The sequence below is a fragment of the Jatropha curcas genome, chromosome 2, assembly GCF_041381405.1.
Source record: "Jatropha curcas cultivar XTBG-Jc1 chromosome 2, XTBG_Jcur_1.0, whole genome shotgun sequence".
Classification (NCBI taxonomy): Eukaryota; Viridiplantae; Streptophyta; class Magnoliopsida; order Malpighiales; family Euphorbiaceae; genus Jatropha; species Jatropha curcas.
The window spans coordinates 2,023,168-2,036,422 of NC_143152.1; the positions used below are offsets into that span (position 1 = coordinate 2,023,168).

The window sequence follows — 13,255 nt, forward strand, 5'->3', positions numbered from 1 at the left end:
TACATTTGACCCATGCATTTGAAAATTCTCTCTTGAATACTTACTTAAAATTTCTTATCTTCATCTACAAGATAAATACGAAATTATGCAATTGTAATATCAAATGTATAGTGAAAGCATAGCTATAAACGGTCAAAAGGGGAATAGAAAAAGGAAAGAAAGGTATGATATGATTAATTTCTTTTTTTCTGCAGATTGCATGTGAATATATATGTTGAAAGCTGCAAAATACCAGAGATATATTTAGCCTTAGAAATTATGTGGGGAACTAACCTAGCTAGCCCATAGAGCAAATAAAACAAGGCGCATGTTGATTTTAAAAATTAGGAATCCCTTGTCTTACGAAGATCACCGTTTAAGCCATTCCTTATTAGCGGATAAGAGTTTCACTAATTTAATATAAGTATCGTCAGTATTTTCAGAAACGCTTAATAATACTAATACTTTGAAACCTAATACATTGGGTCAATACATAGAAAATTAAAAATTTTATTGGGCAAAAGCCATATAGCCCTTTTGACTACAAAGCAACTACTACAACATTGCATCTAATAATTCTGGATGTTTTGGTTTAGTTAATATATGATAGTATCATGCAGACCCTCTTTCCATACAGAATTTAAATTTTTTTAAAAATTTTTGTTTATTTACAATTAGTTTCAAAAATACAAATCTAATATAAAAATATTAAAATTTAAGAATTTAAAATTAATAAAAACGTATTCCTCTTGTCACTTATAATTTGCAGAATAGAACCAATTAAGCAGCAACAGAGAAGCTAATAGAGTCGTATAATATGTCATCGGTTAGAAGTGTTTTGAATTATCCGTTATGGATGAATTAGGAATTAATTTATAATTCGACTTAAATAGTGATTAATTTAAGAGTGTGTTAATATTTTTGATTTACCAAAATGACATATTATGACATTTCTAATAATATCAAGTGTTATTCTTCTTTAGTAAATAGTAATACAAGCCAAATTGTTGGAATCTATTCAGTATTTGAATATTCTTCGAAGTTGATATTCGTGACTTGCACAGTATTTTGTTCTAGTTTGGCTTATATCAAAATCTAAAATCCAACTAAATCAAATATTGAAATTTAATTGGTAAAATTTAATTTTCAATTTGCTCATTCCTAAATTTATTTCTTTTATTATTGAACTTCAATTGGCCTATGAGTTATATCTATATAGAAAACAATTTTGAAAGGAAAAACTATAAAATTATAATTAAAATTCTTATAAATCTATCGATAATATTACATTTCAAATAAGTTAATTTGTATTCAAAAAAATAAAAAAAATAAAAAGAAGTCTTTTTTATTTGACATTTTTTGTTTTAAAAAATAATTTGGAGTCTCTAAATTATACTAAAATCAAGATATAAGTCTTATTACTTTCAAGAACTAACTTTAAGGTCCTTATTTTTGCTTCCGTCCTAATCTCAAGTCCTTCATTCAAGAATTAAGCTTCTTTTCCCATCAATTACCATCACATCCCTAATTTTTATGGTAAAAATAAAAACAAATTCTCAAAATCTTGAAGAATTCCAAAAAATGGTGAATAAAGAAGTGCTTGAAGACGGTGAAAAACATAAATGGTTACAAAAGAAATCTCTAAAATCTTGAATGATCCGTACTTTAACAGAAAAAATTAGAAACGTGATAGTGATTTTCTAAAAGTAATAAGACTTAAAGTGTTAATTATGATTTAATTTAGGAACATATTTATATTGTTCCCTTGCATATAGTTGAAAAAAATTTAGTTTTTGGACGGAAGGACCTTATAAAATTGCAAACAGAAATAAAAACAAGGGATTTTGAAGTTAATTCTTAAAAGTAACAGGACTTTTAGATTAATTTTCAATATTTGGAGGATTAAAATTATTTTTCTCTTTTTTTAACCATAAGTTACTGTATGCCGTGAATATTATATATTCTACACTACCGACAGCAGTCACAATAATTTCAAAACCCATGAACGGTAGTAAAATTCGTTACAAAGCCCATTAAGAGTGTACAACCCACAAGGAGAGGAAACAAAATACAATTAAATAATTTATTGAACCAAAGGTAAAAGGCCATCACCCCTTGGCCCTTGCTACTAGTATTAACATTGAGTTAAAGTTTCTTAATAGAATCTTGATTTAATTATCTAATCTTAAATACTATTTTATTGCCATATCATTAAAAGACACAAACCCAACTTTATAGAACAATTTCATTAAAGGAAAAAGAAGATTTTGTTCTTCTCTCCCAATACAAAATGAATCATGATGACTTTATCATTCTCTACCCTTTGTTGGTTATGCAATAAACCATCTAACCACTTACAGTAATCTCAAATATTCCCAACCTTACCAATCCTCAAATAAACAGGAAACTTAACAACTTTTTCATCACTCCCATCTTCATTCCAAGCATTCTTGAACTTTTCAATCACATCATTTCTCAAAAGATCTACACCTTTCTCCTTAGCCGTTTGATATGCAGACCATGACCTCAAGTAAGTGAAAAAATCATCCAACCTCATAACTCTCTCTATTACAAACTTAACTGGTCCCGTGTCATCACTTCCTTCAACTGGTTCAAATGGAAAATAAATATTTTGATATTTGTCATCTACCCATTTACGCCCCGCTTCCCAATAAGGCTCGGAATCAATGGCGTAAAATGGTTTGAAGACAGAGTCAATTGAGTCGTTAACTTCTGGAACTGTGTAACACCAGGCTGCAATGACTCCATGGGGCTTCTTGAGTACCCATTTCACTTGATGGTAAAATTTTGGCAAGTCGAACCAATGCATGGCTTGAGCAATTGTGACTAAATCTACACTTGACTCTATTGAGATATATTGTTCGAATTCTTCCATTGGAATGGTTGGTGGAGTTTGCTGGTATCGGACATTTGGAAGTTTAGGTGCAAATTCTAGCTGTTTCGAGCTCGTGTCTGTGGCTATTACATTCTTGAAGATCTCAGCTAACTGGAAAGTGATTACAAATCAGAAAAATAGCAAGTAATTTGATATTCTCTTAGCTTAAACACGTTAGAGACTATGAAAGGGATTATATACAAACTTGATTATCCAATTCTTAGAAAAAGTAAAAAGGCACAAAAATGATAGAGTTCTGAGAGAGAGAAACAGAGAGAAGAAGACTCACAGAGTGAACTGCCTGACCACTGCCTGTGCCCACATCCCAAGCAAGGTCTTTAATGGGTGTCTTGGAGGCAATGAATTGGAACAATTCTTTCGGGTAACTTGGCCTGGCTTCTGCATATTGCTTTGCTTGCTTAATGAACAATTGTGCCATTTTTGCTTGCTCTGTTTTCTATCTTCAAGATTTTTTTTTTCCCTTTCAAGATGTGCTTACATACGTTGTTTTTCTTTCATTTATATAGTTTTCAAAAACATTGGAGATATTGCCACGTGTACTGATATTATGGGTTGTCTTTTTAGAACTTGGGAGGAACAACTTGGGAAGGTTCTTAGTGAAGAGGAATTCAATTTTTATAGGTATGCTGATTTTGACCCGTCCAACTCAAGGATTATCTTGTTCTTTATAATGTAGAAACTAGAAAATTAAATTAAAGACAAAGGGAATAATGAGAAGAAAAAAAAAAACAATAAAAATAAAATTTTCAATTTTGGTTAAAAAAATCCATTGAGACTGAATAATAATTTCTAGAATAGAAAAATTATCTTTTTTTTTTATATATTTTGAATAATAATGTGAGAAATACAATAAATGGTGCATTAAATTTATTATAAAGCATTGGTTAACCTTGTTACTATTTTCTTTGGTTCTTCTCTAAAACATATTTGTTGTTGTTAAATGACTGATTAACTTTAATTAATTAAAAGATTAAACAGAAAAACAAAATAATTTTCAAATGCAAAATCAATTACTATTTCAATAATGAAGATATATGTTCTGCTATTATTTTTTAGCGTAGAATTTAAAGATTGTTTATCCTTCTAATAAGTATGCTTTTCGGATAATTGGGCTTGGAGAAGGCAAGTCCAAGTTGTGTTGTTGGTAATTGGCGCAGCGAAGTTGGAAGCTTTAGCGTCATGGATGATGGTAGAAGCATAATTTAGAATATACTATAGTGCAATATATCAATAAGGTACGAATTTGATATATTTAGAAAACAAAAACAAAAAGGTCTACGTTCATTTATTATTTCCCCTCCATTAGTTATTGTTTCTTTTTTCTACCAAACGCAGCAGCATATTCATACTTGAACGGCAAGTTCTCTAATTTGTATTGTAATTATTATTTTTTTTGGTAAAATTGGTATAATTTTATATTTAATTGATATATAATTTAAAAAATTCATGGTTTAACTTTTAGTTGATTAAAAAAAGGGGCTAAAATTGAAAAAAACACTAAACTTAGGGAACTTTTCGTAATTAATCAAAATTATTGCTTTAAATGGCAACTAGGGCTGTTGTCCTGGAACTGAATGGACATTTCCGTAATTGCAGCAACACTAAAATTAGGGTTTCTGGTAGGCGCCGCGTACTGAGCTATTTAAGTCCTACCAATGGCCGCTCGAACTCAGCATTCGTCGAGTGGATGCGATTATAGAAAAAAAAAGGTAAAGGTGAGAACTTTTTCTTTTTTAGTTGAGAAAAATCCAAACATTGGCCTGTGATGCATATGCAATTTGTCCGTACCATCTGATGATATTCTCAGTTGATGTATCGAAGCATTGTTAGCTACTGAGGCCTTTTCTTTCTTATCAATCGCAATCAAACTACGAAATCTCAAAATGAAGCTTCTTGATTTCATCGATGGAGTAACATCTGAGCCTTCTTTTTTGAAATTAATTTGTGTTCTTAGATTGTGATTTCGTTATCGCTGATGAAAGGCAACAAATTAGAGTCTCTGATGCACTTTGTTGATAGTGTTTTCAGTGCTGTACGTTGCCGATAAAAATTTGGGGACTGAGATTCTGGCATCGCCTTTTTCCTTAATTAGGGTTATGCATTCAGATTTTCCCACATCTTCTTTTTTCTCATATGAGAAAAAAGATTGAAGCTTCAATTGGTACCTTTCTTTTTCCTAGTATTTTAGGATCAAGTCAGTCCTTATCTTTTTCAATTAATCTAATTAAATTCAAAAATTTTAGGTCTGTGTCTAATCAAACTTTTGGATTTTATACTGAGAGTTCTCCACATTTACAAGTATCTTCGGTGTAATAACTCATTGTTTGCAACCACCACCGAAAAATGGAGCAGTCGAATTCGTGGATAAAAACCAATGAAACTCTGAGGTAGAGAAGCAAAAAGCTTTCTCCAATGGATTTCTTCATGAAAGAAAGAGAAAAAAGTACAATGCACTTAACATCAATTCCAACAAACATCACTTTTCAAATTTCTCTAATTCAACAATAACAAGTCGTGCGACTAGATGAACTACTCAGTAATGGGTTTCTTAGGCCTTTCGTTATTAACTTTGCTAGGAAAAAAAAAAAAAAGGAAGAGAATGGTTTGAACCTTAGCTTTCGATGAAGACGATAAACAAAAGAATAATTTGGCCATGAAAGACTGTTTCAGCTTCAATTTGCTGATTGAATTTCGATTCCATAAAAGCTTGTTCAAACTCTTTGAAATTGTTTAATAAATTAGTTGAGTTCTCAAACTCATTAACTTGTAATAACTTTATCAAGTTTTATAAAATTAAAATTAATTAAACTTATATTAAATGATATTATTTTGGGACTCATACTCTTCTCGTAGAGTTTCATCTCATTTATAGCTCATTTTTGGTGAAGAAGAAGGCAAAGAAAGAAATTATTTGTTTTAGCTGAATAATGCTAAAAATGATACTATTTTAATTGTTATGTCAAAATAAATTTGCATCTCTAAATTATATCATAATTGACATTTTCATCTCTTTACTTTTAATAATTACTATAATGTCTCCACGGCAAACAATTAACTTTTTAAATAAAAGTACCTATAGAGATATCATAATTATTTATTTATTGAAAATGGAAGAATGAAGTTAATCAGGATTTAATTTAAAGAGTCAAGTGTATTTTTTCCAAATTGTTAATGTTAATAAAAGGGTGACTCAGCGAAAGGACTACCGGAATTATTTAAAGAAATGCATAGCAAAAATTACCAAAATTATAATCAATTGACACAAATATAAGAATTACCGAAATTATACAAATGACCAAAAATATATTAAAAATTTGTAACTTAAAATTTAGTAAAATTAAAAATAAATAAAATAGATTTATATATAAATTTTACATTTTATATTTTGAAACTGTTAAATATGGAAAATTGCATAAAATGATTAAAATTTTAGTAATTATTTAAAGAAATGCATACATAGCAATCCATCGTCTGTTGACATACAACTCGAACTCTGTTTTTCTGTCTCGACGACGGTCTTGGGTTTTCTGTGCTATTGTAGCCGGTGGTGTAGGTTCGGTGGTTGTGGCGACGAAAATGGAGAGAGTTCCCATTCCAACGGAAACATACAAGTTGGGATTCATTGGAGCTGGAAAAATGGCTGAGAGTATAGCAAAAGGAGTGGTTCAAGCTGGCGTTTTGCCTCCTTCTCGCATCTGTACGTCTCATTCCAATCCCAATCGCTGCTCTGCATTTGAATCCTTCGGTGTCAAAATACTCCCTCGTAATCAAGATGTAATTATGCATTTATTACTCTATTTAAGTCATTTACTTAATTTGACATTACAGTTCAATTTGCTTTTTTGATATGTAGTTGCAATCCATGAAATGGTTTTGAACTTGTTTTATATATATATATATATATATATATATATATATATATATATATATAGTTGAAAAGAAGTTGTAACTTTGTCTTTAATGGGTATTAATTATGGTTATGGTTTTCATTGGAACAGGTAGTTGAAGACAGTGATGTGGTCGTATTCTCTGTAAAACCTCAAGTTGGTATAGCTCTGGTTTATGGTTACTCCACTTTTTCTTTTGGGTTGTGCAGAACTATAACCTCAATCTAGACATTTAAATGCTTCATGGACTGGCTGATTGATAGGGTTCAGTTTGTGTTTTGAAAATCTCTTTTTGGTTCAATTCTTTGACATTTTGAACTTGGATGGAAAGAGCTGGTGAAAGAGATCCACAGGGTGGTAGTTGGGAACCCAAAATTTTGATTCTCAATAAAAAAATTTTTCGAAAGGAAGTGTTTAGAAAAAAAGTTGTTTTTTTTTGTTGTTTTTTTGTTTTTAATAAAAATGCACGTTATAAATTTAGATTCTATCATTACTCATGATTTTGTATATATTGGTACATACTTTGAAATTATAGGTTTAGCGAGTGTGAAAACACTTTCAGAACTGGAGTTATAGATACATACAAAAGCTTGAATTGGACATCATCTTCAACTCCATTTGGAATATTAGTGATAAGAAAACATATCTCAATAGATCAGAAATATTGGACATTGAAAATATTGGAGTAACCTTTCCTATAAGAAAAAAAAAAAGAAGACTAAATCAATGGACACATTTTTGCTCATAAATAGGAATGCTAACTTGGATTTTCAGAAATATAATGGATTTGATTGAAATTATTACATTTGTCAAAGGTGGAAGATGAGGCCGCATGGCACTTACTGAGGGCAATTTGATAGATGGCAGATTGAGATGGCTTGACCATGCTGTTATAGGTCTAAGGTGCACTGGTGTTGAGAAATGAGTTTTTGAGGTGGAGCTAAAATGATGTAGGTTAAAGTTGTAAAGGAGCATTTAACATCTCAATAACAAAGAATTGTGTTTAAATAGAAATGAAGGAAAACATCCGTGTAGTCTATTCGTACTAGATTGGTTGAAGCTTCGTTATGTTGAGTTAGCAATGCATCTCTTTTATCCTATATTACTATTTACAGCCATGGATGTTTTGCTTTATGGGGTTCTTTTTGGATTTATACTAACAATAGATTTTAAAACTCCAATGCTGATTTTGAGTTTTTTTTTTTTTTCCTTTGATTTTCGTATTCTTCTTTTTGGTATGCTTGCAGTTAAAGATGTGGTCTTGCAATTGAGTCCACATCTTACGAAGAAGAAGCTTCTGGTTTCGATTGCTGCTGGAACAAAATTGAAAGATTTACAGGTTCATATACTTCTTTATTGATTAATATTTAACATTATTGTAGTCCTCACTTCTGAAATAATCACTGTATTCTCCATTTTCATCCATTTCAAACCTAGCCCTGATTAGTAGGCTGCCAAGAAACCAATACGATTTTACTGCATCATTATGACTAATAGCATTGTCTCCTTCACTTTCATTGTTTCTTTTAGGCTTCCAACCCCAGTCTCCCAATTCTTTGAGATAATATGGGTAGGTTGGAACTTGGCTGGTCTTAGTTTTGGGCGCGTCCTCTCTCTATATCTCTCTTCTTTTTTCCCTTTCTTTATCACGTACATCTTCAAGGGTTGACATTGTACATATTCCATGCACATGGATCACATTCTCTCTTGTACTTTCTATGGAATGTACCTCCAAGATGACATTGGGGTTTTCTAAGTAACTTTCTGTAACAACTTGAAGCATAGAACACTCTCCCCCCGTTCACCCTCGGAATTGAGGCTAGAATACTTCTTGTTTCAATTTTGTAGAAGACTAAAACAGTTGCTGACAATTGTAGTTTAAAGTTTATTAGGTTTGCATATTATAATTTGTTGGCTGTGAGACTCTACACAAGCTTGACATGAGGTCCAAACATAAAATGCTTTTGGTTATCATCTGTGGCCCTAACATGTGAATGGACCTCAATTCTTCTAAGCACGCTTTTCTCCACTGAAAGGGATAGTTTATTCAGTGCATATTCAGAAAAACTGGGGGGCAGACAACTCACAAGCAGCTCAATCAATTGTCATTCTTCAGAAGAACCAATTTCTAAATTACTTGCTAATTTTTGGTGCTGAGGTGAGGTAATCAAGCTTATTTTCTTGGACTGCCAAATTGCTAATTCTAGATGTAACTGCAGTTACCTTGTGCTTAAGGAGCTATGAACATTGTGAATTCAGCTCATTTGATATTAGCTTTTCTTCCACTCTACCACTTTGTCTTTCATTACATTTTGGTTGTATTTCTTGTGTTGTATTTCTTGTTTTCTAGCTTACTTAAGTGACAAATATGTTAAAAAAAAAAAAAAAAAATACAGACCTCTTCCTTTTTTCCGATGTATCTGTATGTGCATGGAACTTCATGGGCAGATCAAAATGGAGAGGAAAGCAGTGTAATCTCTCCATATAAGTTACTCTGGCAGATCCAAGATCTTATTCTATCACCTTTTTAGGGAACTTGGGTTTGAGAAGTCTAGCATCCCAATTGTCCTAGGAATATTTGGTGGATGCTGTGGTCTGAGTATCTTGATGATAAATTTTTGATTGTTGATGAGTTTTGAGATGGAAATTTATATGTGGCAACAAAGGTATAAAAAGAGGAAAAAGAAAAATATGCTTGATTCCTTGTGGGCCCTTTGATGTCCAGAAGCTAAATCCTTGTGTCAATCCAAGGATGAGACCTTTTCAACTTCTTTTTTTTTCTTCCTCTATGGACTAAATTGCAATGCCAGAGCGCTAGTTGTTTATTTGATTTGTTTCACATTGTCTATTCTCATTTTTTGTAATTGATTAATTTCACGTTCTTATTTTTCAGACTAATATACTCCAGTGTAAGTGATATTCTCATTTTGGTTTACTTCAGGAGTGGGCTGGTCACAGTCGATTTATTAGGGTGATGCCAAATACTCCTGCAGCTGTAGGCGAGGCAGCATCAGGTACATTTCTATATTTTTAGTGCTACTTGTAATCTTGTATCATCTCATCATTCTTATCAATTCAGCAGCATTACATGTTCTTTGTCATTAACCATTATCATTATATATTGCCTGTTTGTACAGATAGCTGTTCTTGAGTTTTCATGGGCAACTTACATTGCTAAATCTTTTCTTTCTGGTCTTTGATTCTTGATTTTACCAGCAAATTTATTTGTTCATTTGTTCTTTATGATGGTAGATAAAAAGCTGCTTCTTACTAAATCTGCTGCGAGGGAGAATTTATCTGTTTACTCTCTTATCAATGATAAGTGCTTGACTGCTTCATGCAGAACTTTTCACAGATTTTGGTAACTTTGGATGTTTCAAAAAATTATTTTGGGCTTGTTATGATGTTTCTCATTCTGAATTTTCTGTCACTCAATATAAAGGCTCCAGACCACATTTTTGTGTTGTCGATTGGAGTATTTAATCAATTGCTTTGAGAGGTGAATGTCATGGAACTTGCCAAGGAATAATTATTGGGAGAACAAACACCAGCAGTCTTTTCTTTTAGAATAAAACTTGGTATAATGCTTGCTTTGCTTCTTCGATTTATGGCTAATAATATTTGTAGTGAAGAGAAGCATCACCCCAAGCAAAATATGATCACTGTTCTTGTTTGCTTCATTGAAAAATCTGATTGCAATATATTGGTGGTTTTTGCTTCAAAAAAAAAAAAAAAAAAAGCTATGTTGACAGATTCTTTATTTCCCACAAATTGTCATTTCTTTGTGAGATTTTACATATATTTAAACTCAAGTTCCTTATCGCAATCTATTGTTTGTGGCTTACACATACAAATTGCACGAAATTTGTGCTCTCTAATTCACTTGTTTTTAAACAGTAATGAGCTTGGGTGGAGCCGCAACTGAAGAAGATGGAGACTTAATAGCCAAATTATTTGGTTCAGTTGGTAAGATATGGAAAGCTGATGAGAAGTTGTTTGATGCAATCACTGCTTTGAGGTACGATCCTTAGGAAAATAAAATCACAAAATCAATATCCATGGTAAGGAATGATTTATAATTTTATATAGTTTTAATGCTTATAAGATATGAATTTGGTTAGTAATTCAGTAAGGCTTCAATATGCATAAACTTGATATGCATTCACGTATTGAAATAAAATGCTCTTCGCGATGATTTAATGTTCTGTTTGCCTAAAATCACCAGCGGCAGTGGCCCAGCATATGTATTTTTGGCAATTGAAGCTTTGGCTGATGGCGGAGTGGCTGCAGGTCTACCCCGAGAACTTGCCTTGGGTCTAGCTTCCCAAACTGTAAGTTAATAATGATTGTATCTATGCTCAAGAAGTTTGCAATTTAGTGATACCATATGTACTGGCCATTTAAATCTGCTTGACCCACTGAAAAGTTGACAAAAGGAAAAAAAGAAAAAAGGTCTCCACCAGCGTCAGCAAGTACTGGTTTCTAATCTTTTTTAAGCATTATCTTTATATTTTGTCGGAACTGGAGGTTTTTTATTGGCTCCATCCATGGATTTTAATTGGAATTTAATGATGAAATTATTGACTTCTAATATTCTCCGGAAAACAGAAAAGAAATTGAATACAAAAATAAAACGAGGTTTGGTTAGAACTTATTCCGATAATATCTTTTATTGTTTAATTTTTTATTTATTTCTGAGGACTTGTTAAAATATGAGGCTAGAAGTGCTTTAGATGTTATATAGCACTGTGCCATCAGCAACTATTTGATATGTGAGTCTAGAAATATACTAGATAATAAAACTTTAGTGTGTCACATATCATCATATTCAAGAAAGTACTTAGAAGTCGTTTGTTTTGTCTTATTGACAACTTATTAAACCTTGAGCTTATTCATTCAGACAATAATAAAAAAAGCTTGTTCATTTGATTTGAACTAATAAGCTGTTTATGTGAATTTGTAAGTTGAATTTTGTCTGAATGAAAAAGCTTATTGTTAGAGTTGATTTAATAAGCTATATATAACTTATTATATTAAAAGACATAATTGCTCCTATAATTTTAAAATGACACCATATACTAATCATTCAACAATCAGCTTTTGATTCCAATTCATTATCACTCAGCTCAAGAAGTTGTTAATTCAGAGCATTCAGAATTTGTCACAAACCCCCTAAGTGTCTGCTTGACCAGAACCTGCCTACCTCTAGTGGAAATGGATTTACAACTCTTTAAATTCCTTGAAATCATGGATTTTTTGGCTGTTCTACACCTTAAAATGAATACTAGGAGGACCCATTATTTCCTTTGGACAAGGCTTAGGGTGTCCATTAGGAAGTATGTTTTATTGGCGATTTGATTTCAAGTATCCATTACTACAGAACATTGCATTTTGCTTGAAATTCATTTCTGTTGGTGGTTGAATTTTCTTTTACTTTTGCAGGTTTTAGGGGCTGCTTCTATAGTGACCAAAACTGGGAAGCATCCGGGTCAGCTTAAAGATGATGTTGCCTCACCTGGGGGGACAACAATTGCTGGTATTCATGAATTAGAGAAAGGTGGATTCCGGGGAACGCTAATGAATGCTGTTGTTGCTGCTGCTAAGCGTGGCAGGGAACTTTCCCAGAATTGAAAATTCTTTGTTTCTTTATACTAGGCAGTGGCTATGGTGATAGAATTCCCATTTCTTTGTTCTCAATTTCTTAATTGGGATTATCTCTTGGTCCTTTTTGCTTGCTTATGGCCAATGTGAATTATTCAAAGGATTAGGATTTTCCATAGATCTTCTGACCACAGACTTTGCTTTGCTAATTTGATTGTACCTTTTGGCATGTCAAAGGAAATAATGACTTAGCATTCTTCTTGGGTTGTGATGGTAATATAAATTAGTTGAAGTTGCACGTAAAGTAATTGTATACAACTCCTACTTATACTGCTTTATTTTGTAATGTGCGCGAGTTTTCAAGCAGTCAAAGTTTTTCAAAGTTGGAGTTACAGGTGTTTGTTTTGTAATTGTGAAGTAATTCTGACTTCAAGTAGTAAGGAGAATAGCGTTTCAAAGCTGGCTTAGTAGGACTCAAATCCTGAAGGAGCAACTTGAGACACTAAACCTGACACAAGCTTTTTGACATTTTGCCTTTTTTGTGGATAATTATAGTGTTACTGCACCTTATGCTGTAAAAATCTGATAGTTTCTGCGGTTGTGTGTTGGTATGGTTCTGGTATATTGTTGTAAAAATTTGATTTGTGTATCAGAGTTTGCAACAAGCTGCATGACCAGTTTGCAGTAAACTGCTGAAATCTTAAATTCATGTTTACTTAATTGTCATCTGTTTCTATAATCATTCATATTGATTCAGATTGTACTGATTTAATTGAATTGTTTGAGTTAATTGCTACCCAAGAACCAAAAAAAAAAAAAGTGAAAAGACATCCAAATATGTAGTTTGGCAAACACATAATTGAAATTTCAG

At 32.0% G+C, this 13,255-nt stretch overlaps 2 protein-coding genes and 1 non-coding gene across 4 annotated transcripts; 2 read left to right on the forward strand and 1 right to left on the reverse strand.

The window, feature by feature from the left end:
• Nucleotides 1-2,344: 2,344 nt before the first annotated feature.
• Nucleotides 2,345-3,314, reverse strand: LOC105645087 (S-adenosyl-L-methionine-dependent methyltransferases superfamily protein). The gene is made up of 2 exons (NM_001308690.1): nt 3,165-3,314; nt 2,345-2,986 (listed from the first exon to the last, which is right to left on the reverse strand). The coding sequence occupies exons 1-2, from the start codon at nt 3,312-3,314 to the stop codon at nt 2,345-2,347; spliced, it is 792 nt and encodes a 263-aa protein (NP_001295619.1).
• A 1,339-nt stretch (nt 3,315-4,653) lies between these two features.
• LOC119369741 (small nucleolar RNA snoR117) lies at nt 4,654-4,738 on the forward strand. Its single transcript, XR_005177312.1, has one exon. It is a non-coding gene; the product is annotated as a small nucleolar RNA snoR117 (small nucleolar RNA).
• A 1,597-nt stretch (nt 4,739-6,335) lies between these two features.
• P5CR (pyrroline-5- carboxylate (P5C) reductase) lies at nt 6,336-12,688 on the forward strand. Of its 2 annotated transcripts, none has more exons than XM_037635711.2 (7): nt 6,336-6,670; nt 6,895-6,943; nt 8,031-8,122; nt 9,725-9,797; nt 10,681-10,801; nt 11,015-11,114; nt 12,226-12,688. In XM_037635711.2, exons 1-7 carry the CDS (start codon nt 6,473-6,475, stop codon nt 12,412-12,414), a joined length of 822 nt encoding a protein of 273 aa, XP_037491639.1. In that variant the 5' UTR covers nt 6,336-6,472; the 3' UTR covers nt 12,415-12,688. The 2 variants fall into 2 exon arrangements, with proteins under 2 accessions (XP_037491639.1, NP_001303280.1); NM_001316351.1 differs by having other exon boundaries at nt 6,473-6,670; nt 11,009-11,114; nt 12,226-12,414.
• The last annotated feature ends 567 nt before the right edge of the window (nt 12,689-13,255 follow it).